General features: G+C 45.8%; 1 protein-coding gene across 2 annotated transcripts in view; it reads left to right on the top strand.

The window, feature by feature from the left end:
• CNMD (chondromodulin) overlaps window positions 1-26117 on the top strand; it is a 36634-nt gene extending 10517 nt beyond the window's left edge. Inside the window, exons 4-7 of one of the 2 annotated variants that reach the window (XM_006076528.3) lie at window positions 7921-8034; window positions 13295-13448; window positions 20014-20183; window positions 25504-26117. In XM_006076528.3, coding sequence (XP_006076590.1) covers window positions 7921-8034; window positions 13295-13448; window positions 20014-20183; window positions 25504-25716 — 651 coding nt within the window. In that variant the 3' untranslated portion in view covers window positions 25717-26117. Of the gene's footprint in view, window positions 1-7920; window positions 8035-13294; window positions 13449-20013; window positions 20184-25500 lie in introns of both variants that reach the window. The other variant, XM_006076527.3, reaches the window with a different exon arrangement.
• The last annotated feature ends 1418 nt before the right edge of the window (window positions 26118-27535 follow it).

Below are 27535 nucleotides of genomic sequence, written 5' to 3'. Positions count from 1 at the left end.
TACCGTTAGAACTTGAGCCCGATGTACCTGGAAAACGTCATAGTCATATGCTTGGGTCACTGTCTGTGCCATAGCCTAAAACGCAGACTGACCTAAGTGTGTGCTGAGAAATTACGTATCAGGTACTTTTCTCTAAACTGTATAGAGCTCCTCCATCTTTGGCTGCAAAGAACATAATCGATCTGATTTCGGTGTTGACCATCTGCCGATGTCCATATGTAGAGTCTTCTCTTGTGTTTTTGGAAGAGGGTGTTTGCTATGACCAGTGCATTTTCTTGGCAAAACTCTATTAGTCTTTGCCCTGCTTCATTCCGTATTCCAAGGCCAAATTTGCCTGTTACTCCAGGTGTTTCTTGACTTCCTACCTTTGCACTGATCACTGAGGAAGGCTTTCTTATCTCTTCTTGCTACTCTTTGGAACTTTGCATTCAGATGCTTATATCTTTCCTTTTCTCCTTTGCTTTTTGCTTCTCTTCTTTTCACAGCTATTTGTAAGCCCTCCCCAGGCAGCCATTTTGCTTTTTTGCATTTCTTTTCCATGGGGATGGTCTTGATCCCTGTCTCCTGTACAATGTCATGAACCTCATTCCATAGTTCATCAGACACTCTATCTATCAGATCTAGGCCCTTAAATCTATTTCTCACTTCCACTATATAATAATCATAAGGGATTTGATTTAGGTCATACCTGAATGGTCTAGTAGTTTTCCCTACTTAAGGAGAAAAGGAAAGATATAAGCATCTGAATGCAGAGTGCCAAAGAATAACAAGAAGAGATAAGAAAGCCTTCTTCAGCGATCAATGCAAAGAAATAGAGGGAAACAACAGAATGGGAAAGACTAGAGATCTCTTCAAGAAAATCAGAGATACCAAGGGAACATTTCATGCAACAATGGGCTCGATAAAGGACAGAAATGGTATGGACCTAACAGAAGCAGAAGATATTAAGAAGAGGTGGCAAGAATACACAGAAGAACTGTACAAAAAAGATCTTCGTGACCCACATAATCACAATAATGTGATCACTGACCTAGAGCCAGACATCCTGGAGTATGAAGTCAAGTGGGCCTTAGAAAGCATCACTACGAACAAAGCTAGTGGACATGATTGAATTCCAGTTGAGCTATTTCAAATCCTGAAAGATGATGCTGTGAAAGTGCTGCACTCAATATACCAGCAAATTTGGAAAACTCAGCAGTGGCCACAGGACTGGAAAAGGTCAGTTTTCATTCCAATCCCAAAGAAAGGCAATGCCAAAGAATGCTCAAACTACCGCACAATTGCACTCATCTCACATGCTAGTAAAGTAATGCTCAAAATTCTCCAAGCCAGGCTTCAGCAATACGTGAACCGTGAACTTCCAGGTTCTCCAAGCTGGTTTTAGAAAAGGCAGAGGAACCAGAGATCAAATTGCCAACATCTGCTGGATCATGGAAAAAGCAAGAGAGTTCCAGAAAAACATCTATTTCTGCTTTATTGACTATGCCAAAGCCTTTGACTATGTGGATCACAATAAACTGTGGAAAATTCTTCAAGAGATGGGCATACCAGACCACCTGGCCTTCCTCTTGAGAAATCTGTATGCAGGTCAGGAAGCAACAGTTAGAACTGCACATAGAACAACAGACTGGTTCCAAATAGGAAAAGGAGTACATCAAGGCTGTATATTGTCACCCTGCTTATTTAACTTATATGCAGAGTACATCATGAGAAACGCTGGACTGGAAGAAGCACAAGCTGGAATCAAGATTTCTGGGAGAAATATCAATAACCTCAGATGTGCAGATGTACCACCCTTATGGCAGAAAGTGAAAAGGAACTAAAAAGCCCCTTGATGAAAGTGAAAGTGAAAGTGGAGAGTGAAAAAGTTGGCTTAAAGCTCAACATTCAGAAAACGAAGATCATGGTATCTGGTCCCATCACTTTGTGGGAAATAGATGGGGAAACAGTGGAAACAGTGGCTGACTATTTTGGGGGGCTCCAAAATCACTGCAGATGGTGACTGCAGGCATGAAATTAAAAGATGCTTACTCCTTGGAAGGAAAGTTATGACCAACCTAGATAGGATATTCAAAAGCAGAGACATTACTTTTCCAACAAAGGTCCGTCTAGTCAAGGCTGTGGTCTTTCCTGTGGTCATGTATGGATGTGAGAGTTGGATTGTGAAGAAGGCTGAGCGCAGAAGAATTGATGCTTTTGAACTGTGGTGTTGGAGAAGACTCTTGAGAGTCCCTTGGACTGCAAGGAGATCCAACCAGTCCATTCTGAAGGCGATCAGCCCTGGGATTTCTTTGGAAGGAATGATGCTAAAGCTGAAACTCCAGTACTTTGGCCACCTCATGCGAAGAGTTGACTCATTGGAAAAGACCCTGATGCTGGGAGGGATTGGGGGCAGGAAGGGGACGACAGAGGATGAGATGGCTGGATGGCATCACTGACTCTATGGACGTGAGTTGAGTAAACTCCGGGAGTTGGTGATGGACAGGGAGGCCTGGCGTGCTGTGATTCATGGGGTCGCAAAGAGTCAGACACGACTGAGCGACTGAACTGAACTTCTCTAAACGGCTTCCCTAGTGGCTCAGTGGTAAAGAATCTCCCTGCCAATGCAGGAGACGTGAGTTCGATCCCTAGGTCGGAAAGACCCCTGGATAAGGAAATGGGAACCCGCTCCAGTATTCTTACCTGGGAAATCCCATGGACAAAGGAGCCTGGCAAACTATACAGTCCGTGGGGTCACAAAAGAGTCAGACATGACTTAGTGACTAAACAACAAAATCTTCTCAAATAGTAAACAAAAGTAACATTTTCTCTCCATTTTCATAATAATTCCATTCCTAGGAAATCCTTTGTACATTAAAACTGTGCCAAAAATCACATTACATTTACATATAAAACAGTGTTAGGTTCCAGGCTCAGGTGCTTACAATCCAGTTTTTCAGCCAAGATTCTGGGCAGTTGGTTCTTCAGAGTTCCCCCAGGCTGGTCAGACCCAGCACCCCTGGGTCATGCCCAACAAAGGTCCAGAAAGCTCCTAGTTTTGTGACAATAACAAAGCTCCCTCAAAAGTTTCTAAATCACCCCTCTGGGGTAAGGTCCCCTTGCCCTCCTTGGGAATTTCTGGTTTAAGCCACAGAAATAAATGAGACCCCTAGAAAGAAAAAACTGTGTGGCTAGAATGAGATTGGCTGACTTTGGATAAAAGGATGTTAGATCATTGGGATCCTCACTCACTACCTTTGTTAGCAAACATCTTCATTATCACCAGCTTCTAAGGTCTTGTTTGTTTGCAAAAACAGGAGATTTGCCTGCCTTTCTTCTGCCATTTCGCTCCCTCTGTTTAATCTTTTAGCGTTTCTGGCTGCTTGATATGGATTTGTAGCTAGATATGGTGGTTAATACGTGTGAATTCCTTCCCACAGGACCCATCCCCATGGGGTTTCAGTTTTCTTTGCAGCCTGTAGACCGACTGTCAGAACTAACTCAATACTAGACACATTAAGTGCTGTGAATCCTTCCATAGTCAGTTCTCTCCCTGGGGATATGGTAATGGCTAGATGGTGCTTCCTCCCCAGCATCTCATCTCAGAAGCTACAACCGTTTGAAGTCAAGAGAAGATATAACATGAGCGGTGGGGGGGTGGGTGGCTGGCCAAAATCTTGGCTTTCTCCTCTCACCAAAGCCAAATAAAAAATATGGAGATGGAGTTTGGAGGAAATAGAAAGGTGACTGTAATTCCCAGCTGGTGGAGAGGGGAACACAGTAGGTTCACACCTCAAGAACTGTGCCCACCCTCCCCCCAAGAGGAGTCTGCGGGCTTAAATAAGATAAGGACTCCCATTTAGGAGCCGGTGACGAGGAGCAAAGATGTTAGCATCTTGATTCCTTCCTCTTTCATCATTTCAAAGACAATCATAGGCTGGCGTCGTTAACTCAGCATTTGAGTCTGGTAGTTAGGTGGCTCTGTGGCCTTCTTTCTGATATGTGAAAAGCTGAAGCTAAAACTCCAATACTTTGGCCACCTGATGTGAAGAACTAACTCATTGAAAAAGACCCTGATGCTGGTAAAGACTGAAGGCAAAAGGAGTAGGGGATGAGAGAGAATGAGATGGTTGGATGGCATCACCGACTCAACGGACATGAATTTGAGCAAACTCCAGGAGATAGGAGAGGACAGAGGAGCCTGGAGTGCTCCAGTCCATGGGATTGCAAAGAGCTGGACGTGGACACAACTGAGCAACTGAGCAACAAGCAACAATACGGGGAAGGGTGTTGTAAGGGCAAACACCAGATACAGGATGTATTTAGCACAGAGTCAAAGGAAGGTGGATGTGAAGTGGAGTTCCTGCAGAGTTAGGGCACAGAAAGGTGAACTGTGTTGCAGACATACAGAGTTCAGTTCAGTTCAGTTCAGTGCAGTCGCTCAGTCGTGTCTGACTCTTTGCATCCCCATGAGTTGCAGCACACCAAGCCTCCCTGTCCATCACCAACTCCCGGAGTTCACTCAAACTCACCTCCATTGAGTCGGTGATGCCATCCAGCCATCTCATCCTCTGTCGTCCCCTTCTCCTCCTGCCCCCAATCCCTCCCAGCATCAGGGTCTTTTCCAATGAGTCAGCTCTGCACATGAGGCAGCCAAAGTACTGGAGTTTCAGCTTTGGCATCAGTCCTTCCAGTGAACACCCAGGACTGATCTCCTTTAGGATGGTACTGTTGGATCTCCTTGCAGTCCAAGGGACTCTCAAGAGTCTTCTCCAACACCACAGTTCAAAAGCATCAATTCTTCGGTGCTTAGCTTTCTTTACAGTCCAACTCACGCAGAGTTAGGAGCAGTTAGAGTAAAAAAGTAGGAATGTTCAGGCCTGCTCACTGTTTTCTTTATCTTCTTTGTTGTCAGGAAAGAGAAAGAAAAAACTCACTCCTCTTTTTTTTTCTTTTCACTGCAACAGAGGCAGTAATCCCCCTCCCCAAACTTTTGTTTTTCAAACCATGTGCCATAGATTTACATGTAGAATAAGAACAACTGGCCTTCGGGAGACAGCATGGTAGAGTGCAGTTGTTCCCCAAGTGTGTTCCTTAGGCCACCAGCAGCAGCGGCACCTGAGAGCTGGTTAGAAATGCACGGTTTAGCCCTCCCTCCAGACCCCCGGATTCAGAAACTCTGGTGGGAGGACCAACACACTATTTTGTTTCGTGAGTCCTCCAGATGATTCAGTTGCAAGGAAAAGTTTGTGAGTCACTAGTATAGAGGGAACTTGGGTCCAGAGGCTGTGCCTTAGTACCCTGAGGCTGCTACAACAAATTACCATGGGCTAGGTGACTTCTATATAGCAGAAGGTGTGTATCTCATAGTTGTGGAGGCTGAAAAGTCCAAGGCTAAGGTGCCAGCAGGTTGCCTGTCTAGGGATGGTCTTGCTTTCTAGCTCATGGAAGGCTGTCTTCTCACTCTCCTACTCACAAGGCAGAAGGGGAAGGAGCTCTCTGGGGAAAGGACGCTAATCCTATTCATGAGGGCTCCACCCTCATGACTTCGTGCGTTCTGAGTTGCTTTGGTCATGTCCAGCTCTTTGCAACCCTATGGACTGTAGCCTACCAGTTTCCTCTATCCATGGGATTTTCCAGCAATAATTCTGGAGTGGGTTGCCATTTCCTTCTCCAGGGGATCTTCCCGATCCAGGGACCAAACCTGAGTCTCTTATGTCTCCTGCCTTGGCAGGTGGGTTCTTTACCACTAGTCATGAGGGAAGCCTCATGACCTCACCCTTCCCAAAGACCCACTTCCAGGTACCACCACATGGGGCGTTAGGTTTCAACATACGAATTTAGGTGGGGGTGGGAGAGACGCAAACATTCAGGGCAGAGCATGCTATTTCAGTTACTTTAAATCTTTGTGGATTCGATCCATGGGTCAGGAAGACCCCTGGAGAAGGAAATGGCAACCCACTCCAGTATTCGAGAAAATCCCATGGACAGAGAGGCCTGGCACGCTACAGTCCAGGAGGTCCCAAAGAGTCAGACACGACTAAGCGACTGAGTGCACACACACACACACACACACCCTGAACAAGTCTCTTTTTCCTGAAACTGGGGGTCCTCAACCCCAGCTGACATCATGAATACACGGGGAGCTTTTAAGCATGCCAGTGTCTGGGCACGGCCACAAGCCCGTTAAATGGGAATCTCTTAGGAGAGGCCCAGGCATCTGTGTTTTTAAAATCTCTCCATGTGATTTTGGTGCTGAATCGAGACCTTCTGCAGTAAGCCCGGAGCTCTTCCCCTGTCGAGGGTTGGGATGGGGGCTCATGCCTCCTCCTCCCTCTGGGTGAGAGGTGACGCTGGGAGGAATGAGATGCGTTACACATGCATGTGGCCGATCAGGCCGCATGAGAATTGAGGAGGAGCTTCAAGAGGAAGGAGCCGTTCCTTCTCCCATCTGTCGCCCACCCACGTCTGCAGGATGCCTGGCTCTGAGATTCCATTCGGTGTAACTTTCCATGAAGATCCTCCAGTGTGACTGACGTGTGACTTCATTCTTCCTTTAAGAGGGCTGAATGCTGGGACTTCTCTGGTGGTCCTGTGGTTAAGACTCTGAGCTTCCACTGCACAGGGAACAGTTTCAACCTCTGATCAGGGAACTAAGATCCCATGTGCCACATGGCAAGGCCAAAAGAAAAAAAATATCAAAAAAAAGAAAAAAAGGAGGGCTGAATCCTTCCCCTAGATTTCTAAAGGCTTTTCTTCCTCCCACTCCCTGGTATTGATATATTAGAACAAGCTCTGTGTCTTCCTGACATTTGTCTCAACCCAATAGAAGACTGACCAGTTGAGAATTTCAGATTCGTGTTGGTGCCTACATTGTTATGGCATATAATTTGTAGATCTTAATACTGGTTTTGGCCACTCACTAGTCATGGAATTAACCAGAAACGAAAGGAAACACTCTTGGGTCAGAACATAACGTTATGCCTGACGCACTCCGTGGGCAGAATCGGTGCCGAGCTGTCAGCTAAGACCGGAGCCTTGCGGCTGAGATTTCCCTGGAGGCCAGTCCCTAGGCAGACGGGGAGACGTTGTTTATATCTCACGGGACAAAAACAAAACATCCAAGTCCTTGGATAAGCTCTGGGAGCAAACTTCAGCTCCCAGTGTGATAGAAAGCTACTGTTTCCTCTGGGTTCAACAACCTAAGAAGAATCTGAATTCACGGAATTCATTAATTGGACCAGCATCTTCTGAGAACTTCTGTGGGAGCACCAAACGAAAACAAAAGAGATTCAGGTTGATTTCAGGCTTAGAGTTGAGTACAGAGGTGACATTTGCAAGACGCAAGGGCACTGAGAACTGAGTGCCAAACAAGGGGTGGAGATGGGAGGGCTTTCGGAAAGTCAGAGGAGAGGGAGCCCCCTTAGTCCGGGCTGGACAGAGAAACCTGTAGGGAGAAGATGGCATTTCATCTGAGCTCGCAGGATGGGTGGAGCAATGAACGCACTGCCTCTCAGCGCAAAGTCAGACCTTGACAGAAGCCTCCCTGACGCACTGTCTAAAGGACCATTCCTAGGACGTTCCTGGCAGTCCGGTAGTTAAGACTCCATGCTTCTGCTGCAGGGGGGGCATAGGTTCGATCCCTGGTTGGGGAACTAAGATCCTACACGCCTCACAGCATGGCCAAAAATAAAAAATAAAGCACCATCTCCTGTCACTCCTATGTCCACACTGCTTTATTTTTCTCCATAGCACTTAACGCCACCTGACTTTATTTTTGGTAAATAACACTGAAAGGTAAGCTCTATGAGGGCAGAGATGCCATCTGTTCTGTTCATCCCTGTACCTGGCACCTGGAATAATACGTAGCTCGCAGTAGACACTCAATACACTGAATAAATGAATGGATGAATAGAAGATGGATAAACTTTTGTTTCCTAGGGCATCACAGGAATCCGTTTTGCTGGAGGGGAGAAGTGCTACATCAAAGCACAGGTGAAGGCTCGCATCCCGGAGGTGGGCACCATGACCAAGCAGAGCATCTCCTCTGAACTGGTGGGTACCAGTGGGCTCCACATAGCAGGAACATTGGGCACACACAGAAGGCACATCCCTCCTGTCTCTAGTTCCTGGACAGGTCTGTGACCAGAACATACACTCTCTTTCCTCCCTGACATAGAACTTAATTACTTTGGTCCTACTTGTTGGTTCCAGGTGATCGTTCTTACATGATGTCGTGTAATTGAAGGTTCTGGAAAACCAGATTTTAAAGTACATAAAGGGTAACAGTCATGACATGGCCCTTATTTGCTGATGCTAGGGACTTCCCAGGTGGCACTACTGGTAAAGAACCCACCTGCTGATCCAGGAGATGTAGGAGACTCGGGTTCAATCCCTGGGTGGAGAAGATCCCCTGAAGAAGGAAATGGCAACCCACTCCAGTGTTCTTGCCTGGAGAATCCTATGGACAGAGGAGCCTGGCGGGCCACACAGGGTTGCAATCTGTAGGGTTGCAAAGGGTCGGACACAACTGAAGTGACTTAGTACGCACGCAGGGAACTGATCAGTGATTCGGACAACTTAAAGGACTTCAGGTGTTAGGATCATTAAGGGGCTCAGGAGCCTGAAGCCTCACTCTAGCCCCAGTGCGACTTAGCCAGGGGAGAAGTCCTCCTGAAATCCCCAGAGCTGATCACTCAGCCTCTGCTGGAAGCGTTGACCAGGCTCTCCTTCCCTGCGTGTCAGGCAACTTCTTGGGAGGAAGTTCTAATTGCTTTGCCAACACTGAGCTGAATGGCTCCCCCTACAATTTCTTCCCACTGGTTCAAGTTCAGCCCAATGAGGATAATTTAACATATATAGAATTCCTTTCCTATGTATCAGGCTTGTGAGGTTCTTTAAACATATTTCACCCATTTATTATTAATAGCTTGCCTTTGAGCATGGTTTTATAAAAGTTTGCATTAAGAATTGCACACAGCATTCTAAAGACATATTTAACAGTAATACCTTACACTGATTTGGTGCTTTAGGGCTTACAAAGTAGCCGCATTCACTGTCATCTTCCATTTGAGTTGTGGCAGGGTAGGGTGGAAGAAAAATGGACTCTGGAAAATATGGGTTCAAGTCCCAGCCCTGACACTTGGTGTGAATGTGGCGTCAAGTTTTTAAGCCTCAGTCTTGTCGTCTGCAAACTAGGGTGTGCACTCTGTCCCCACGGCCCTGACGTGCTAGATAATGAGTAAACGGATGCTGCTTTGAGTCTTAATTTTATTATGCTCACCTCTGATCCTTCCAGGATCCCCAAGAGGGAGGTGAGCCAGGCATCAGCTCCCGAAAGGCAGATGAAGAAAACTAAGAGTAAGCAGAGGTGCCTGGAAACCGCTCGATTGTTTGCTCTCCTAGGAGCAGGCCCAGGGGTCTCAACACACTGTGAGTTTTTCAGGTTGGCCAGCATGTCCTCAGTGTCTCCTCCACTCCCGACTTCCCCAGCCATTCATCCCTCCCATCACTCTCCTCTGATTATGAGCTCGTTTGTGGCCCCTGAACTGCACCCTTCGGAACACAAGTATGGACCCACACATACAGAGTCTAGAAATGAGACCGAGACCACCTGTGTTCTGACCTTGAACATCTCTTATTGCATTACCTTTTCAGTGGTCTTATCACTCAGCTTCTGTTATGAAACCTTTAATGAACTGTAATCCTCAACGTTTCCCTCATGAGTAGACGTAAAGAGCCAACTTCCCAACCAGATCTTAACTGACCAAGATCTTATCGAAAGTTTGAGCAGTACAGGGACTTCCCTGGTGGTCCATTAGTTAAGACTCCACACTTCCAGTGCAGGGGGTGTGGGTTCAGTTCCTGGTCTGGGAACCAAGACCCTGCGTGTCCTGAGGTACAGCATAAAAAAAGTTTGCAGTACATTTTCGGATTTTTTTTTTTTAAAGAAGGCCTTGTTTGGGGGTTTTTTTTTCTTCTGATTTTTAAAAACAACACTTTGTCATTATAGAAATTCAGGAATACATGAAAGGAGAGAGTAGAAAGTCACCCAGAGTTACAAAATCCATGGATAACTAATATTAGTGTTTTGGTAAATTTTCACGTACAATGTGTGTGATATGCTTTTTATAATTGAAGTTATACTGCTATTCAGTTCAGTTCAGTTCAGTTCAGTTGCTCAGTTGTGTCTGACTCTCTGCGACCCCATGAATCGCAGCACGTCAGGCCTCCTTGTCCATCACCAACTCCCGGAGTTCACTCAGACTCACATCCATCGAGTCAGTGATGCCATCCAGCCATCTCATCCTCTGTTGTCCCCTTCTCCTCCTGCCCCCAATCCCTCCCAGCATCAGAGTCTTTTCCAATGAGTCAACTCTTCGCATGAGGTGGCCAAAGTACTGGAGTTTCAGCTTTAGCATCATTCCTTCCAAAGAACACCCAGGGCTGATCTCCTTCAGAATGGACGGGTTGGATCTCCTTGCTGTCCAAGGGACTCTCAAGAGTCTTCTCCAACACCACAGTTCAAAAGCATCAATTCTGCTGTACATCCTTATTAGTTTCACTTAACTTTCAGTTCAGTTCAGTTCAGTTCAGTCACTCAGTCATGTCCAACTCTTTGCGACCCCATGAATTGCAGCACACCAGCCTCCCTGTCCACCACCAACTCCCGGAGTTTACCCAAACTCATGTCCATCGAGTCGATGATGCCATCCAACCATCTCATCCTCTGTTGTTCCCTTCTCCTGCCCCCAGTCTCTCCCAGCATCAGGGTCTTTTCCAATGAGTCAACTCTTCACATGAGGTGGCCAAAGTATTGGAGTTTCAACTTCAGCATCAGTCCTTCCAATGAATACCCAGGACTGATCTCCTTTAGGATGGACTGGTTGGATCTCCTTGCAGTCCAAGGGATTCTCAAGAGTCTTCTCCAACACCACAGTTAACTTTAGGTCTTCCAAAATGTAGGTGATAATGGATTATTGTATGTTATCATATGATTATAATTTCTAATTGATATTAAAGCTTGCCTGGTGTTCCAGTAGCTAAGACTCCAAACTACCAATACAGGGGCTATGGATTGATTCCTAGGCAGGGAACTAGATCCCACATACCGCAACTAAGACCCAGTGCAACCAAATAAATATTTTTTAAAAATTTATATGAATGAAAATTTAAAATTATAATCATATGATTATAATTTTAAAAGGCTTTTGCTCTTGAATATCAGTATCTTCAAGTTTCCATTCTCTTAAAAATAATAATTTAAAATAATTTTTTTTGAATACAGATAAAATTCACCTTGGTGAATGGCTTTGCACTTAAATCTTTGCCTCTGATTCTTGACTGAGGCCACAGAGGTGAATTCTGTTTCTCGTGTTTTAGTTGTTTCTATGGGGCGTGGTGGATTCTCTGGTGGACAAAACCAAATTCAGACAACATGTTTGCATGAATTAGGAATGTGTTGGCTGCCAGTAGCTCCCCTAGGTGTTGCAGTGGTAAAGAATCTGCCTGCAATGCAGAAGATGTGGGTTGGATCCCTGAGGCAGGAGGATCCCCTGGAGAAGGGAGTGGCAACCCACTCCAGTATTCTTGCCTGGAAAAGACAGAGGAGCCTGGTGGTCTGCGGTCCATGGGGTGGCAAAGAGTTGGACACAACTGAGCTTGAACACACACACACACAGCTGAATATGACACTTAGAGTGACTTCAACAAATAAGGATTTTTTTTTTTTTTCTCCTTGGAAGTAGGTGACCCCAGGCATTGACTCCATGGCCAGCATCTCTTATTTTTGCAGGCTTTTACTTCCAGCTGTAAACATCAACCACGCAGTCAAGTAAGGAAGGCAGGAAGATGCTGAACAGTGCCAACCATGCTTTCTCTGGACTCAGGAAAAGCAGACAGCTTCACATTCCCTCCACACACTTTAGCATGGAGTGCATTGTCTAGAACGGGTCACACGGGCACCCTTAACTGCCAGGGAGTCTGAGAAAGCAGATGTCTCTCCTGGGGCCGCAAACAAAAGCAGGATTGTGTTGCAAGAGAAGGGAAGAAGATGGGGTAGCAGCTGAAAGAATGTGCATGCACTTTTATTTAAAGCTCCTAGCTTGTAGGTTTCACGCATATGCATTCTCCCTATCACCCCACTCTGTCCCCATGCACTTCAGATTATGATGGGGTAGATTTATGCACCACTAACTCTCATGCATTTTTCATCAGTTTTGTATAACTTTTAAAAGCTACTATACCCAAAGAGCATTCATTTCCTGGATGGAGCCATTTAATTTCAGGTGAATAACTGGATTACCTGCGTGTTCGCTGCCTCCAATAACTTTAAGTTGTTTTAATGCTGCCAGAAGCCTGAGGGAGAAAGCATAAATGAAGTGTTGCTTTTAGCTAAAAAATCAGGAGAAAACATTTTAATTTCTCCAACCTATTGCAAACTAATAAATACATGAAAGACGCAACCTGGCACAATAAATTTGTCTCCCGGGTTACCAAACCATTCTCAGCATCTCGCTGCAGAAGAAAATCCAGGGTTTAGCTTTGAAATCTCGGTGGTGTGCTTGATGCGAAGAACATCTGAGATATGTTTTGTTATAGCTGGGAAATGCAGAAATGGTTTATATTAAATACTTTGAACTGAAGACATTAAAGAACCAATCACTGGCTTTTTCCATTGTGGTTTGGAAGCAGCAGAACAAGGCCCCAGAGGACGCTGACTTCACACGAAGGACGCCTCTCTCCTCTATCGGATTCTAGAGTCCGTTCAATCGCTTTTCCTCCAAAACATCTTTGATCAAAAATATCAGGTTAACCGAAATCTCAAAGTTGGCATCAAGTAATTTTCACTTCTACTTAAGACGCTCAGATTCACACCTTCGAATTATCCAAAGGCCGGATGGCATGAGGGGTGTGGAACGTTGCGAAAAGAGCTACAAAGAGATGAGGACTTCAGAGTCTGTGTGTGTGTGCATGCCTTTGGATTCTCATGAAGTTGTCTTCTAAATTTTATTGAAGTATAGTTGATTTACAAAGTTGCATTAATTTCTGCTGTACAGCAAAGCAGCTCAGTTATACATATACCTGTTCTTTCTCCTACTCTTTTCCACTGTGGTTTATCACTGGATAGAGAATGTAACTCCCTGGGCTCTACAGTGGGACCTTGTTGTCTATCCATCCTGTATATACTAGTTTGCATCTGCTAATCCTAAACTCATTTTTATTGGGCAAAATAATCTTTTACCAACACACGAATCTTCATACACAGCGTGTTCCTCTGCCCTCTTTGATCCACGCATTTCCTTTTCATCTACAGGAAGGCAAGATCATGCCAGTTAAATACGAAGAAAATTCTCTCATCTGGGTGGCTGGAGATCAGCCCGTGAAGGACAACAGCTTCTTGAGTTCCAAAGTTTTAGAACTCTGCGGCGACCTTCCTATTTTCTGGCTTAAACCAACCTACCCAAAAGGTAACATTTTAAATTCTCTGGAAGCTGCTTGGACCGCTCCCAGCCGGCGTGGGTTTCCTGTGAGCCCCTGCACAGGCGTGATGAGCACGTGACAAGGAAGCAAAGCCAGGTGCACGGCGCAGGTCTCAGTAATCGGTACAAGAGACCAAAGGGGAGGGCAGGGCGGCTGTGAATGTCACAGGGCAGGGCCGGAGCAGCGGGCGACAGGATGCAGGTGGGCCCGGGACCCCTTGGCCTTACCTGCGGGCTTTATTTATGACACTCCCACTGCTTCTGCTCTGCCCGCCTCTCCGTTATTGCACTTTGCAATTTTACATTTTTTTATCCCTAAAGCAGAGAATCAGGGGACTAAGAATCTATCCTATCGCCAAATCTTTTTTTTTTTTTTTTTGGTAAAAGATTTATTTAATTCTTTTTTGATTGTGGTGAGTCGTCATTGCTAAACGCGGGCTACTCTTCATGGCGGTGCACGGGCTTTTCACTGTTGTGGCCTCTCTTGTTGAGGAGCACAGACTCTAGGCACACAGGCTTCCTGAGTTGTGGCATGTGGGTTTAGTTGCCCTGTGACCTGTGGGATCCTCCCGGACCAGGGATCGAACCCATGTCCCCAGCCTTGGCAGGCAGATTCTTAACCACTGCACCACCAGGGAAGCCCCTGCCAGCTCTTAATTATGCTCAAACCTTGCTTCATGGGATAGCCACAAGCAGCTGTGGACACAGGCTGAGATTCCTCAAGTTCAAGGCTCATACACCCACTTCCAAGTCCAAGAAAAATAAAGGAAGGGCTCCTGGCTTCAGAGCAGGTCAGAGTACACCTGGGGCCATTTCCAGGGCAGGTGAGCCCTGCAGCCAGGCTCCTGCCCAGGGTTCCGTCTGTCCCCAACGCTTGTTGTTGTTTAGTCTCTCAATCGTGACGGACCCTCTGTGACCCCAGGGACTGCAGCCCACCAGGCTCCTCTGTCCATAGCATTCTCCAGGCAAGAAGACTGGAGCGGGTTGCCCTGTCCTCCTCCAGGGGATCTCCCCAACCCAGGTCTCCTGCATTGCAGGCAGATTCTTTACCGACTGAGCCACCGGGAATATCTACTGTCTTGATTCCCACCACAGTCACCCCACTGACCTCCCAAAGGCCAACTTTGCAGCTCCGGTTTATTGGTGGGGAAAAGGCCCCCTTCTTAGCACAGCTAAGATGGGCTACGTTCTCAGAAAGTTACACTGAACACTGAGAGAGAACAGCATGGAAATACAGAGAATTCGGGGATTAGAACCACCAGACCTAGGAGATGGGGACAGACAATGACTGTTTCATGAGTGCAGACTTCAGTTTTGCAAGACGAAAAAAGTTTGGGACATAGATGGTGATGATGGTTGCAGAGCAGTGTGAATGTACTTAATGCCTGACTGTATACGTTAAAATGGTTAGAATGGTGAGTTTTATATATATTTTACCACAATTGAAAAACACACACCAGGCTTAGAAAGTCCCGGCTTCTCATTCTGCCATGGCTAACTCATTCCTCCAGTTCACAAGTCTTATTCGGTTCCAAAGCCTGGATAAAGTGGTTACATTTTAGCCCAGGCAAAGCAAATAGGATGCAGTTTGTAAGCCACTGGCAGCAGCTGTCTGGAAGAGCAGGTTCAGAATTCTGAGGCCACGTGCAGGCTCAGTGAGAGAGAATCCTCTGCGCAGTGTCTGCCGCACCCTAGGGCACTGGGAAGGAAGGCTGCCAAACGGACCATTGCTTTTGCGGTCCTGGGTCTAGCCCCAGACAGAATCCCAAGGACAGAGGAGCCTGGTGGGCTACAGTCCATAGGCTTGCACAGAGTCAGACATGACGGAAGCAACTTAGCACAGCACTTAGCCCAGCACATCCTGGGTCTTGCTCCAGTGAGTGTTCACACCTCCATTCTCTGGCCACTTACAACTTCTGGCTTTTTATTCCTCACCTGTCTTCACATGGAATGGGCCTTCCATCACCCAGGAACTCCTTCTCCAATACCTTGTCACATTTTCCAATCAAGGACAAAAGTCTCAGAGCTTCCCTGGTGGTCCAGTGGTTAAGACCTTGCCTTTCAATGCAGGGGGTGCAGGTTCAACCGCTGGTTGGGAAACTAAGATCCCACATGCCTTTTGGCCAAAAACCAAAACATAAAACAGAAGCAATATTGTAACAAATTCAATAAAGAGTGTAAAAATGGCCCATATAAAAAGTCTTCTTTTTTTTTTTTTAAAAGGACAAAGTTTCCAACTCTGCCACCATGTAGAGCTCTCTCTAATCACTTTCTGTTTGAGGACATGCCTCTTACCCAGAGACTTCATTCATTCATTCAACATCTATTATGTGCCATTTACTTGTTATAGGCACCTGGAACGCACTGATGAACCCATGCCCCCTAGGAATTTTGCATTGTAGCTAGGGGAAAACACTGCATATACACCGAAATAAGAAAATTGTTTGGTACAATCCAAGGTGCTACGGGGGGCTTCCCAGCTGGCACTAGTGGTAAAGAACCTGCCTGCCAGTGCAGGAGACAAAAGAGACGTGGGTCCAACCCCTGGGTCAGGAAGATCCCCTGGAGGAAATGGCAACCCACTCCAGTGTTCTTGCCTGGAGAATCCTGTGGACAGAGGGGCCTGGTGGGCTACAGTCCGTGGGGTCACAAAGTGTTGGACACGACTGAAGTGACTTAACCCACACAGGTGCTATGGCAAAAGGACAGAGCGGGACAGGGAGTCTGGGGGCAGAGTTGGGAGGACGATGCTATAGGCGCTGCAGGATGATTGATAAAATGAGAACCTTCACCCTCTGAGAAAGAGCTGTGACTTGTTCCCTCACAGTCTAACAGCGTGATCCCTTCTGAAATATTCAGTAATGTATCATTAAGAATTAATCACACATTGTAGGTATTCAATCATCACCCCATCCATCCAAGAATTACACATATTATACACAACAGCAGAAAAGCAGAAATCACCTAAATGCCCCCAGATTTGAAAGGAATTAAATTAAATGTTGGTCCGTGTAGTCACAGGACGGAATAGCATAGACATTAAAAGTGAGGGATTTTCTTTCCAGTCTCTCATAAATGCAGTGTATTTTACAATAAAGACAACAAAACAAAACCCTTTCCAAGGATGCCGGGATCCCCGCCACCTAATTCTAATAGAGCCTCCCAGCGCCAGGCCTGGCAGCCCCTGCCCTCGGAGCTTCACGCTGGCAGGTCGTGAGCGTCACGGAGCTGAACCTTCAGAGCCCTGGGAGTGACCGGACCAGGTCAGAGGGAAGCGGTGGGGAGCCGAGGTCTGCTGCCCGTGGGCTGTGTGCCACACTTTCCCTCTTGTCCTTATTTCATCTTTACCAACAACTACCCGGGCTTCCCAGGTGGTGCTAGTGGTAAAGAACCCGCCTGCCAAGGCAGGAGATGTAAAAGATGTGGGTTTGATTCCTGGGTCGGGAAGATCCCCTGGAGAAGGGAATGGCCGCCCACTCCAGTATTCTTGCCTGGAGAACCGGTGGACAGAGGGGCCTGGTGGGCCACAGTCCATGAGGTTGCAACAGTCGGACACGACTGAAGCAACTTAACACACACTGTATTCTAACAACTGTCCAGGTAACTAGTCATATTCCCCGTTTATAGATGAAGAGACTAAGGTCAGAGATTGAATCGCTCTCCTGAGGTCATTGATTAAAAGAAGTGCAACTGATTTTTTAAAAATGTTTAATTAGGAAAAAGAAAAAGAAATGGAGTCTGAGATTTGAATCTAGGTCTCCCAAAATGCATCTCCAGCCCTGCCTAAGAAACCAAGAGGCTACCCATGGAAGCTATCCACAGCTGGGCACACAACCACACCCTCACAGATAACATGGCATCATACCATCATCCCCTAACATTCAAGGGCGTATTCCATGCCAAACACTATGCTAAAACCCTGAGACAAAATTTTCATGACCTCTATCACTACCCTGTGAGCTAGATACTAATATTATCCCCATTTTGGAGTATAAGAAACTGAGACTGAGAGAGACACCAAAGCCACCCCTGTGGTCCTCTCTCCATTCTTGTTACTCAGCGGCCATGGGACCCACGAGGCAGAGTGGAGAGCAAAGGCACTGAGCTGGAAGCCAGAGACACTCATCTCTGCCGCCTGTTCTGTGATCTCAGCTGAGTTACTTGGTCTTTTCAAGCCTAACAATTGCATCTGCTAATTTGCATCTGCTAATCGGATGCCTTTGTGTATAAAAGTATTAAAAGATGCTCAGCATCACTCATTATCAGAGAAATGCAAATCAAAACCACTATGAGGTACCATTTCACGCCAGTCAGAATGGCTGCAATCCAAAAGTCTACAAGTAATAAATGCTGGAGAGGGTGTGGAGAAAAGGGAACCCTCTTACACTGTTGGTGGGAATGCAAACTAGTACAGCCACTATGGAGAACAGTGTGGAGATTCCTTAAAAAACTGGAAATAGACATGCCTTATGATCCAGCAATCCCACTGCTGGGCATACACACTGAAAAAACCAGAAGGGAAAGAGACACGAGTACCCCAATGTTCATCGCAGCACTGTTTATAATAGCCAGGACATGGAAGCAACCTAGATGTCCATCAGCAGATGAATGGACAAGAAAGCTGTGGTACATATACACAATGGAGTATTATTCAGCCATTAAAAAGAATACATTTGAATCAGTTCTAATGAGGTGGATGAAACTGGAGCCTATTATACAGAGTGAAGTAAGCCAGAAAGAAAAACACCAATACAGTATACTAACGCATATATATGGAATTTAGAAAGATGGTAACAATAACCCTGTGTACGAGACAGCAAAAGAGACACTGATGTATAGAACAGTCTTATGGACTCTGTGGGAGAGGGAGAGGGTGGGAAGATTTGGGAGAATGGCATTGAAACATGTAAAATATCATGTATGAAATGAGTTGCCAGTCCAGGTTCGATGCACGATACTGGATGCTTGGGGCTGGTGCACTGGGACGACCCAGAGGGATGGAATGGGGAGGGAGGAGGGAGGAGGGTTCAGGATGGGGAACACATGTAAACCTGTGGCGGATTCATTTTGATATTTGGCAAATCTAATACAGTTATGTAAAGTTTAAAAATAAAATAAAATTAAAAAAAAAAAAAGTATTTGCTTATTCTATCCCAGAATTTGTAGAAGAATCAACCAAGGACTTCCCTGGTGGTCCAGTGGTTAAGAATTCGCCTGCCAATACAGGGGACACAAGTTCAGTCCCTGGTCTGGGATGATCCCACATGCTGTGGACAACTACTGAGCCCATGAGGTGCAACAAGAGAAGCCGCTATAACAAAGAGTAGCCCCAACTTGCTGCAACTAGAGAAAGCCCAAGAGCAGCCATGAAGACCTAGCACAGCCAAAAATAAATAATTTTTTCAAAAAAGAATCAACCAAGATAATAATAAATCTCCTGAAAAGACTGTAATGCTTTATATGTATATTGTAAATCCAGGAGGAATGCATAGGGCTGCAAGTAACAGAACAGCTAACCAACAGTGATTTCAACACATACATACAGGTTGACTTTTTTCATACAACTAGAACTCTGGAGGTAGGAAGGTAGGTTTTGGGCACTGTCCTCAACTCTCTTTCTAGCTTACTGTCTGCTATGTGACCCAGATATCTCGTCTACATTCAAGGAAAGTAAACCAGATGGAGGAAGCTGTGTCTGTCCCTTTCAGCAAGAAAACAGAAACTTTCCTGGAAACTGCAGTAGCATAGTTTGCGTAGGTCTCATCTGGCCACTCCTAATTGCAAGGGAGGCTGGGGGGAAAGGCTTCCCTGGTGGCTCAGAGGTTAAAGCGTCTGCCTCCAATCCAGGAGACCCGGGTTTGATCCCTGGGTCGGGAAGATCCCCTGGAGAAGGAAATGGTAACCCACTCCAGTATTCTTGCCTGGAGAATCCCATGGATGGAGGAGCCTGGTAGGCTACAGTCCACGGGGTCGCAAAGAGTCGGACACGACTGAGCGACTTCACTTTCACTTTCACTAGAGGGGAAATGTGCTACTTTACTTTCTCAGCCCCTAAGGAGAAGCAGGGGATTCCCTGTGGCTCAGTGGTAAAGAATCTGCCTGCCAATGCAGGAGACTCGGGTTCAATTCCCTGGTCCAAGAAGATCTCCTGGAGAAGGAAATGGCAATCCACTAGTATTCTTCCCGAGAGAATCCCAGGGACAGAGGCGCCTGGGGGGCCATAGTCCATGGGGTCACAAAGAGTAGGGCATGACTGAGCCACAGACCAACACATACAGGCAGGCTGAGGAAGGGCATTGCAAGATTCTGTCGGTTGTCTTACACCATGCCTCACGTTATAAACCAAAGTCTGGTTACCTGATGTTAAACCCAAGCCTGAAACATGCTTTAGTCTTAAGAAAATGTGCATATTAAAATAGGATAGGATCTACTCATGTGTTTGTTTTTATATCTTTTTCTTATGTTTTTCACCCTATAAACACAGAATTTCCTTAACGAAAAAAAGGGAATAACTCACAGCAATTTTATTGTTGTTGTTTTTGTATTGTTGTAGAAATCCAGAGAGAAAGAAGAGAATTGGTAAGAAAAACCGTGACCACAACGACCACAAGAAGACTACGCAGCGGCCCACAGGGCACCCCAGCCCCTGGAAGACCGAACAATGGAACCAGACCCAGCGTCCAAGAGGACGCAGAGCCCTTCAACCCAGACAACCCTTACCACGTGAGTGCTGGCGTCTGCCCCACAGCTCACCCGGGCGCGTGAAACCCAGCACCAAAGCTGCCGTGGCGCTGCTTGAGAGTTCAAGGCACTTAGTAGTCAATGGAGACTTTTATTCGATTATTTCAAATACATCTTAATTTGCTTATTGCAGAGTATATAAGTGAGGGTAACATCACTTCTGTAGTGTAAAATCCTGACGGGTTGTACTCCTTATTCAAGGTTGTTTTCTGGGCTCTGCTCGTTTGAGTCACAGGCAAATTCATGAAGACCTATTCACATCAGGAATTCGATTATTTAAAAATATTTCCAAGCATATGCCCTGCAGGCAGTACACAGATTGAAAGCACTCTCTTTCCCCGTGTCCACGATATTCATTCAGTCGTCAGACTTTTGCAGAGAACCTGCTATTCTCCAGGCCCTGTGCACACAGGAGTAACTCCTGCCCTCGGGGGCACTCAGTCCTTTCGGGAGACAGACTCACATAGGGGATCCAACACTTCAGATGAAAACCTTGAGAACTGGGGTTTGTAAGGATGACACCAACATGCTAAAATCTTCTCAAATCTTCAACCAAGTGTAGTTTATCATTACTATACTTTGTAGGGAGTGAAATCAGAAAAATAAGTACTTACGTGTAACTAGTGTTTTAACTAGTTAAATAATAAACTAGTATTTTAACTAGTTAGAAAAAAATACGTGCATTTTTTTTAAATGTATACAATGAAAAGTGAATTTACCTTCTACCACAGACACCCTCCTCTGAGCAGTCTATTAACAATGGCTGTTTGCCCACTTCCTCCGCATAAGTGTACACACACACACATTTTTAACACAAAAGAACATACATAACTTCCTTACTTTGCTGTCTCTCCAGTTACAATATTTTAGGAATTCTACTGTATCTCTTACATGGATCCACCTCATTCATTTTAATGGTGACCTTGTATTCTATTGTGTGGATAAATGTATAGAAATCGAGACAGTTCTGCTTTGGTGGGCATGTAAATATTCCTCCAATACCATTAATAGGATATAGCTGGTACCTCCTGCATAGGGTATGAGAAAGATGTGAGGTAATGCAGATGAAGCTGTTAGTACAGTGCTTGGCACATAGTAAGTACAAACTTGCTCCATGTTAGCTATTAGTCTTATCCATGCTTCTTGTACATGAAGGGAATATATCTTTCCATGGTGGTGTGCTGTGCTGAGTCGCTCAGTCATGTCCGAGTCTTTTCGACTCCGTGGACTGTAGCCCGCTAGGCTCGTTTGTCCATGGAATTCGCCAGGCAAGAATACTGGAGTGGGTTGCCATGCCCTCCTCCAGGGGATCTTCCTAACCCAGGCATCAAACCCAGGTCTCTGGCATTGCAGGTGGATTCTTTACCAGCTGAGCCACCAGAAAAGCCCTTCCTGGTGGCTCTGTGCTGTAGGCATTTAAAAAACTCAAGTGCAGAGAGAGGCTTTCTCTGAACTCCCCTTATCTGCCTAAGACAAATCCTCCAGAAGGAATTGTATTGTCATAAATCCCCTGCCGGGGAGTTTCATTAACCAGGGAAGATGGGCTCATCACAGGAGGAAAGTGAAGTCAGCACCGCACTCAAGACAAACTTCACCACAAACTATCACACCTCCAAAGTGTTCTTCTAAGGGTCCACTCGTCTCTCCTAAAGTCACTGACCCTGCCAGAGGAGATCTACATCCCCCTCTTTCCTATTCAGATATTTAATCCTGAATTTTAAGCTGCCTGGGAGTTACTCATTTCTCCTGGGTATCTCCCATTCAGGCGGTAAAGAATCTGCCTGCAATGCAGGAGACCGGGGTTCGATCCCTGGATTGGGAAGATCCCCTGGAGGAGGGAAAGGGTACCCACTCCAGAATTCTTGCCTGGGGAAGCCCACGGACAGAGAGGCCGGGCAGGCTACGGTGCATAGAGTCGCCGAGTCAGGCACGACTGAGCGACTAACACTTTCTCACTTTTTAGCACAAGTACTGACGCATGTGGGTTTACTGGGTCACAGTAGACAGGAATTTTACATTTTAATGGAGGACACTAAATTGCCTTCCAGGGAATTATAGCAGCTACAAGTCTTCAAATGGTAATGCAAGGCCTCATTTATTATCAAACTTTGTAAACAGTCTTGGGTGTAAAACTGCATCTCCTGTCTTGGCCAGTCTTTAATTCTCTGTAAGGCTGAGCATCTTTTCATACACGCAGAAGTCATTTGCGCATTTTCTTTCCTGTGTAGCCTCCTCAGTCCTTTATTGTTTCATGTGTTGCAAGTTATCTTCTAGTTTGTCATTTTAGACTTAGTATTTATATTTTAAAAAGATGTAGAGCAAAAAGTATTTTTGAAGTAACCCAAGGCTTACTAGAAAATTCAGGACGCCATGGTACTTCATTTGCTAAAGCTCAAAGAACAATAAAGGAATAAAATGTGGAGACAAACAGAAGTTATTCTCCAGGCAGCTGGCCTCCCTGCACCAGGGTCTGGGGGGGGGCTTCAGTCCCTTTGCAGGAGGTGGGTAGGATGTGACTGCGCCCTGCTCCCGGACTTCAGGGATCTGTTCCTGAAAAACTTCCACTCAGCAGTTTCTTCCTTTCTTAAGTGTTGAGCTTGTAAGCAGGAACATCTTCCCTACGACTTCCATCCTTCCCTTATCCCTTTAAGGAAGTATCTCAGAAATATCTCAGTAACTAGAGATTTCTGCCAACTTTTTAATCGTAACAAACTTTTGTTGGCCCCTCAGGTGAGGAGATGCCTCAGCCACAGGCTTGTTGGCTCCTCCTGCCCTGTGTGTGTGCGTGTGCTCAGTTGTGTCCGACTCTGCAACCCAATGGACTGGAGCCCACCAGGCTCCTCTGTCCATGGCATTTTTTAGGCAAGAATACTGGAGTGGGTTGCTGTGTCCTTCTTCAGGAGATCTTCCAAACCCAGGGATCGAACCTGCATCTCCTGTGTCTCCTGCATTGGCAGGTGGATTCTTTACCACTGAGCCACCCAAGAAGCCCCTCAAATCGGAGTTTTTTTTTTTGCTGTCCAAGATGAAACTTTTTCAAGATATAAAGCGGGAGGAGGAAATGGAAAGTCTGAAGAATTAAAAAAAAAAAAACCTGGTGTTAAAGAGTAAGACAAATACTTGGATGACAAAATGTGAACATAAGCTTTATTGGATGGTGTTGAGGAATTGTTAGTTTTGTGAGGTGTCCTAATGGCAGTGTGGTGCAGGAAAATATCTTATTTTGGAGAAACATTCTAACATATTTATGGGTGAAATGTCACAATGCTCTCAAGTCTCTTTAAATTTACTTTAGAATTTTAAATACTTAAAAAAACATCAAATTTGACAAAAGGTTGCTGCTGCTGCTAAGTCGCTTCAGTCGTGTCCGACTCTGTGCAACCCCAGAGACAGCAGCCCACCAGGCTCCCCCCTCCCTGGGATTCTCCAGGAAAGAACACTGGAGTGGGTTGCCATTTCCTTCTCCAATGCATGAAAGTGAAAAGTGAAAGTGAAGTCGCTCAGTCGTGTCGGACTCTTAGCGACCCCATGGACTGCAGCCCACCAGGCTCCTCCGTCCATGGGATTCTCTAGGCAAGAGTACTGGAGTGGGTTGCCATTGTCTTCTCCATGACAAAAGGTTAGCAACTGTCAAATCTAAATGTTCAAGTACACAATTTTCTCTATATTTTTCAGTTAGGTCTGAAATTTCTTACAATTGAATGCCCCCCACCCCTAAAATAGTTGAATAAAAAAAAGTATACCAGAAAAGGTGATAGGGCTGCTTAAGTTCACTTGGCTCATTGAAGTCTAACCTATGTTGGTGCTGCATCTCCGCCAAGTTGTTCCTCCAGGAAAGAGCTTTAAATTGAATAAAGTGTGTTTACATTACTGATACAGACTCCACCCCCCCCCCACCCCACTGTAAGGCAATGCCATAATAAAGAGAATATAGAATCTATACCCCTAGAAATTCATGAAAAGGAAACCCAGACACACAATTTGGCAGGTGCCAAATTTCTTCCAGTTCTGTGATCTTTCCAGCAGTAAAAAGAGAGTTCTGTAGGTGACCTTCAGTTCAGTTCAGTTGCTCAGTCGTGTCTGACTCTTTGCGACCCTGTGAATCGCAGCACGCCAGGCCTCCCTGTCCATCGCCAACTCCCAGAGTTCACTCAGACTCACATCCATCGAGTCAGTGATGCCATCCAGCCATCTCATCCTCTGTCATCCCCTTCTCCTCCTGCCCCCAACCCCTCCCAGCATCAGTCTTTGACCTTGGGACTTCCCAAGTGGCTCAGTTGTAAAAGAATCTGCCTGCTAATGCAGGAGACGTAAGTTCGATCCCTGGATCGAGAATATTCCCTGGAGAAGGAAATGGGAAACCACTCCAGTATTGCTGCCTGGAGAATTCCATGCACAGAGAAACCAGGCGGGGTACATACAGTCCATGGGGTCACAAAAGTTGGACACCACTGAGCAAGTAACAAGGTGACTTTTAACTTCAGTACAAGTTTGTAGTTAACTATCATCGAGGCACATACAAACTAGCACGTAAAGTTTGAGGTCTTCAATCTTTACACAGTAAATGGTGCCCTTTCATGAGGGTTACAGACCCTTATGTTGACACGAAGGCAGAAGCTAGATGACTTGGTAAGCGTTCTCAGCCAGTACAAGTGGAAAAGCAATCTGTTGTTAGCCTGGACTAGTGAATTCCACATACGCTCCCCAGAGCCCTGGAAACCATTATTACAAGATGCCAGGGGGCCTCAGCAGTGGCAGAAATGCTACTTTTGAATCAGGCTTCCTTCCTATTTTCCTACTTAAGACAAGTTGAGCCACTACTGAGTGGTAACCATGGCTCATTGAAGGCATAAGGAAACTTCACGTGTGCTAAGTTGCTTCAGGCATGTCTGACTCTTTGTGCCCCCATAGACTGCAGTCCGCCAGGCTCCTCTGTCCATGGGATTCTCCAGGCAAGAAGACTGGAGTGGGTTGCCATGCCCTCCTCCAGATCTTCCTGACCCAGGGATGGAACCCGTCTCTTTTGTCTCCTGCATTAGCAGGTGCGTTCTTTACCACTAGTACCACCTGGGAATGGAGAAACTTTACCATTAAAAAAAAAAAAATCTTCCTGTAAGTGACTGATCAGGCAGGGTGGAAGTTCCTTCATGTTAGTAGGGTTTCTGAATGATAAGGTTTTAAAGATTGAAAGCGCCTTGCTGGTACCACTGAGACATTTAAGACCTTATTTTAAAATAACGTGCATGCTATAAATGTCTCCTCATGAAGGAAACACAAGTAATTCTCTTTTATTTCACAGCAGCAGGAAGGAGAAAGCATGACATTCGACCCCAGACTGGATCATGAAGGAATCTGCTGTATAGAATGCAGGAGGAGCTACACCCACTGCCAGAAGATCTGTGAGCCCCTGGGGGGCTACCACCCGTGGCCCTATAACTACCAGGGCTGCCGTTCCGCCTGCAGAGTCATCATGCCTTGTAGCTGGTGGGTGGCCCGCATCCTGGGCATGGTGTGAAAGCGTTCAGGGAGCAGGCGCTGTGAAGTCAAACTCCAGAGACAACCAAAGCTTGGGGCATCCTGCAAGCTAAAGGGACCATAACGGATTTTCTGTTCCATCTGAGCAATGTTATTCGAGACAGTGAACACAATACTTTTCAATGCTTTACGTAAGAACTTTATTCAGAATTGCAAAAGTACTGAGAGGGTAGTTTTAAGTCTAAAATATCATAATAATCCTTTTATTACTTGCTATTGTTTTCTTGCTATTGTTTTGCTTTTCTTTGCCAGGAAGGTCTGCTTTTAAGCCTTCCTTAACCAAGCTATTTTGAAATAACCATGAAAAATTACTTACAATATATCAAAGATCTCAACTGTACACTTGAGTTCCTTTTAAATCAAGTCACTGACTAAAATGATTGTCTTCTGTTGTTTGCTCAGAATTCCTCAGTTTTTCTTAATCTTTACTGTTCTTTCCTAGTCTTGCAAATGTGCCCCCAGAGTTCCCAGATAAAAATAAGAGACAAAAAAGGGAGAATGAGGTATCTAATGAAATCTCCCTGAGAGTGAACACAACCCTGAAGGCGGCAGCTCTCGGAGACGCTGGGAATAGGAGGCTGGCCTGTTGAGAGCCGCGCCCAGGGAGAGGCTCTAGGGTGAGGGGGAGGGCGCAGTGTAAGGCCAAGCAGGCGCGGGGAGCTTCCACGGACATTCTGAAAGCCAGGTCTTCACAGCCCTTTCAAGCTGCTGTCAGTTCAGTGGTCTTCGGGCTTGAAGCAGCATAATGATTTCCACCTTTGTAGTACAAGTTGGGCTGCTGACATAGTTCAGTTACCAGTTGAGTTACTCTCCTAATAACACGGCGGGCAGCGCTGTCTGACAGACACGGCTAGGAGGAATGGCTTATTTATAATGACAGAGAGAATCTCAGGACCAAGGACTGTCTTTAAAAATTGAGAGGTGAGATCAGGAAGATGAACAGGTATTTCATATTTTTGACATTTTAGTTTTGACTCTCATAGTTTTAAGAGATTAAAAACCTTCCTAAAGAAAGTAAGTTTTCCAAAACAACACAAAGATTCAGAGAGATGAAAGGTTGTGATACCACAACGGTCCCATAGTCTAAAGATATCTTACTACTATACATCTAGTTCTCAAACTTGGTTATCAGACGAACACCCATATACCTACATTAAATGGGATGAACAGCAAGTTAGGTCTTTGGAGAAAAAAGGGATGAAGGACAGACACACTGACATGTATGGTCACACTGTTCAAGCAGCACCAACTTCCTGCAGCTACAAATTTTACATTTTTAAAATGGTTGCCCCTCTACTAAGCAAGTCAGTGCCAATGGTTCTGCACACCACCTCCCACCTCATCACCCAGTAGCCTCTATGTACTTGCCTCTGCAAATAAAAGAGGAAAAAAGACGAGAGTCAGTGATCCCACCCCAGAAGTGCTTGCGGTCTCATGAGGCAGATGACTGGGCTTCAGTACACCGAAGGCCTTGATAGACTTGGGAGCACTGGGCTTCTGGGGAAGAGAAGGCCTTCAGTGGGTCTTCGAGGATGAGCAAGAGTCAGCCAGGCGGTGACAGGAAGGGCATTCCAGGCAGAGGGAGCAGTTCCGGTAGAGGCCTGAGGCTGTGCGGTTAAGCAGGGAAACAGAGCATTCAGGCTGAGGCAGGCGTGTCAGGATGGAAACAGGGGCAGAAGCTCCAAACGATATTGCATGTCAACTTTGAGTTTACTGGGGGAAGAAGGAACAGGAGAAAATGGCAGCCCACCCCAGTACTCTCGCCCGGAAAATCCCATGGACAGAGAAGCCTGGAAGGC

The sequence above is a fragment of the Bubalus bubalis genome, chromosome 13, assembly GCF_019923935.1.
Source record: "Bubalus bubalis isolate 160015118507 breed Murrah chromosome 13, NDDB_SH_1, whole genome shotgun sequence".
Classification (NCBI taxonomy): domain Eukaryota; kingdom Metazoa; phylum Chordata; class Mammalia; order Artiodactyla; family Bovidae; genus Bubalus; species Bubalus bubalis.
This window is presented reverse-complemented; position numbering and strand designations above follow the sequence as displayed.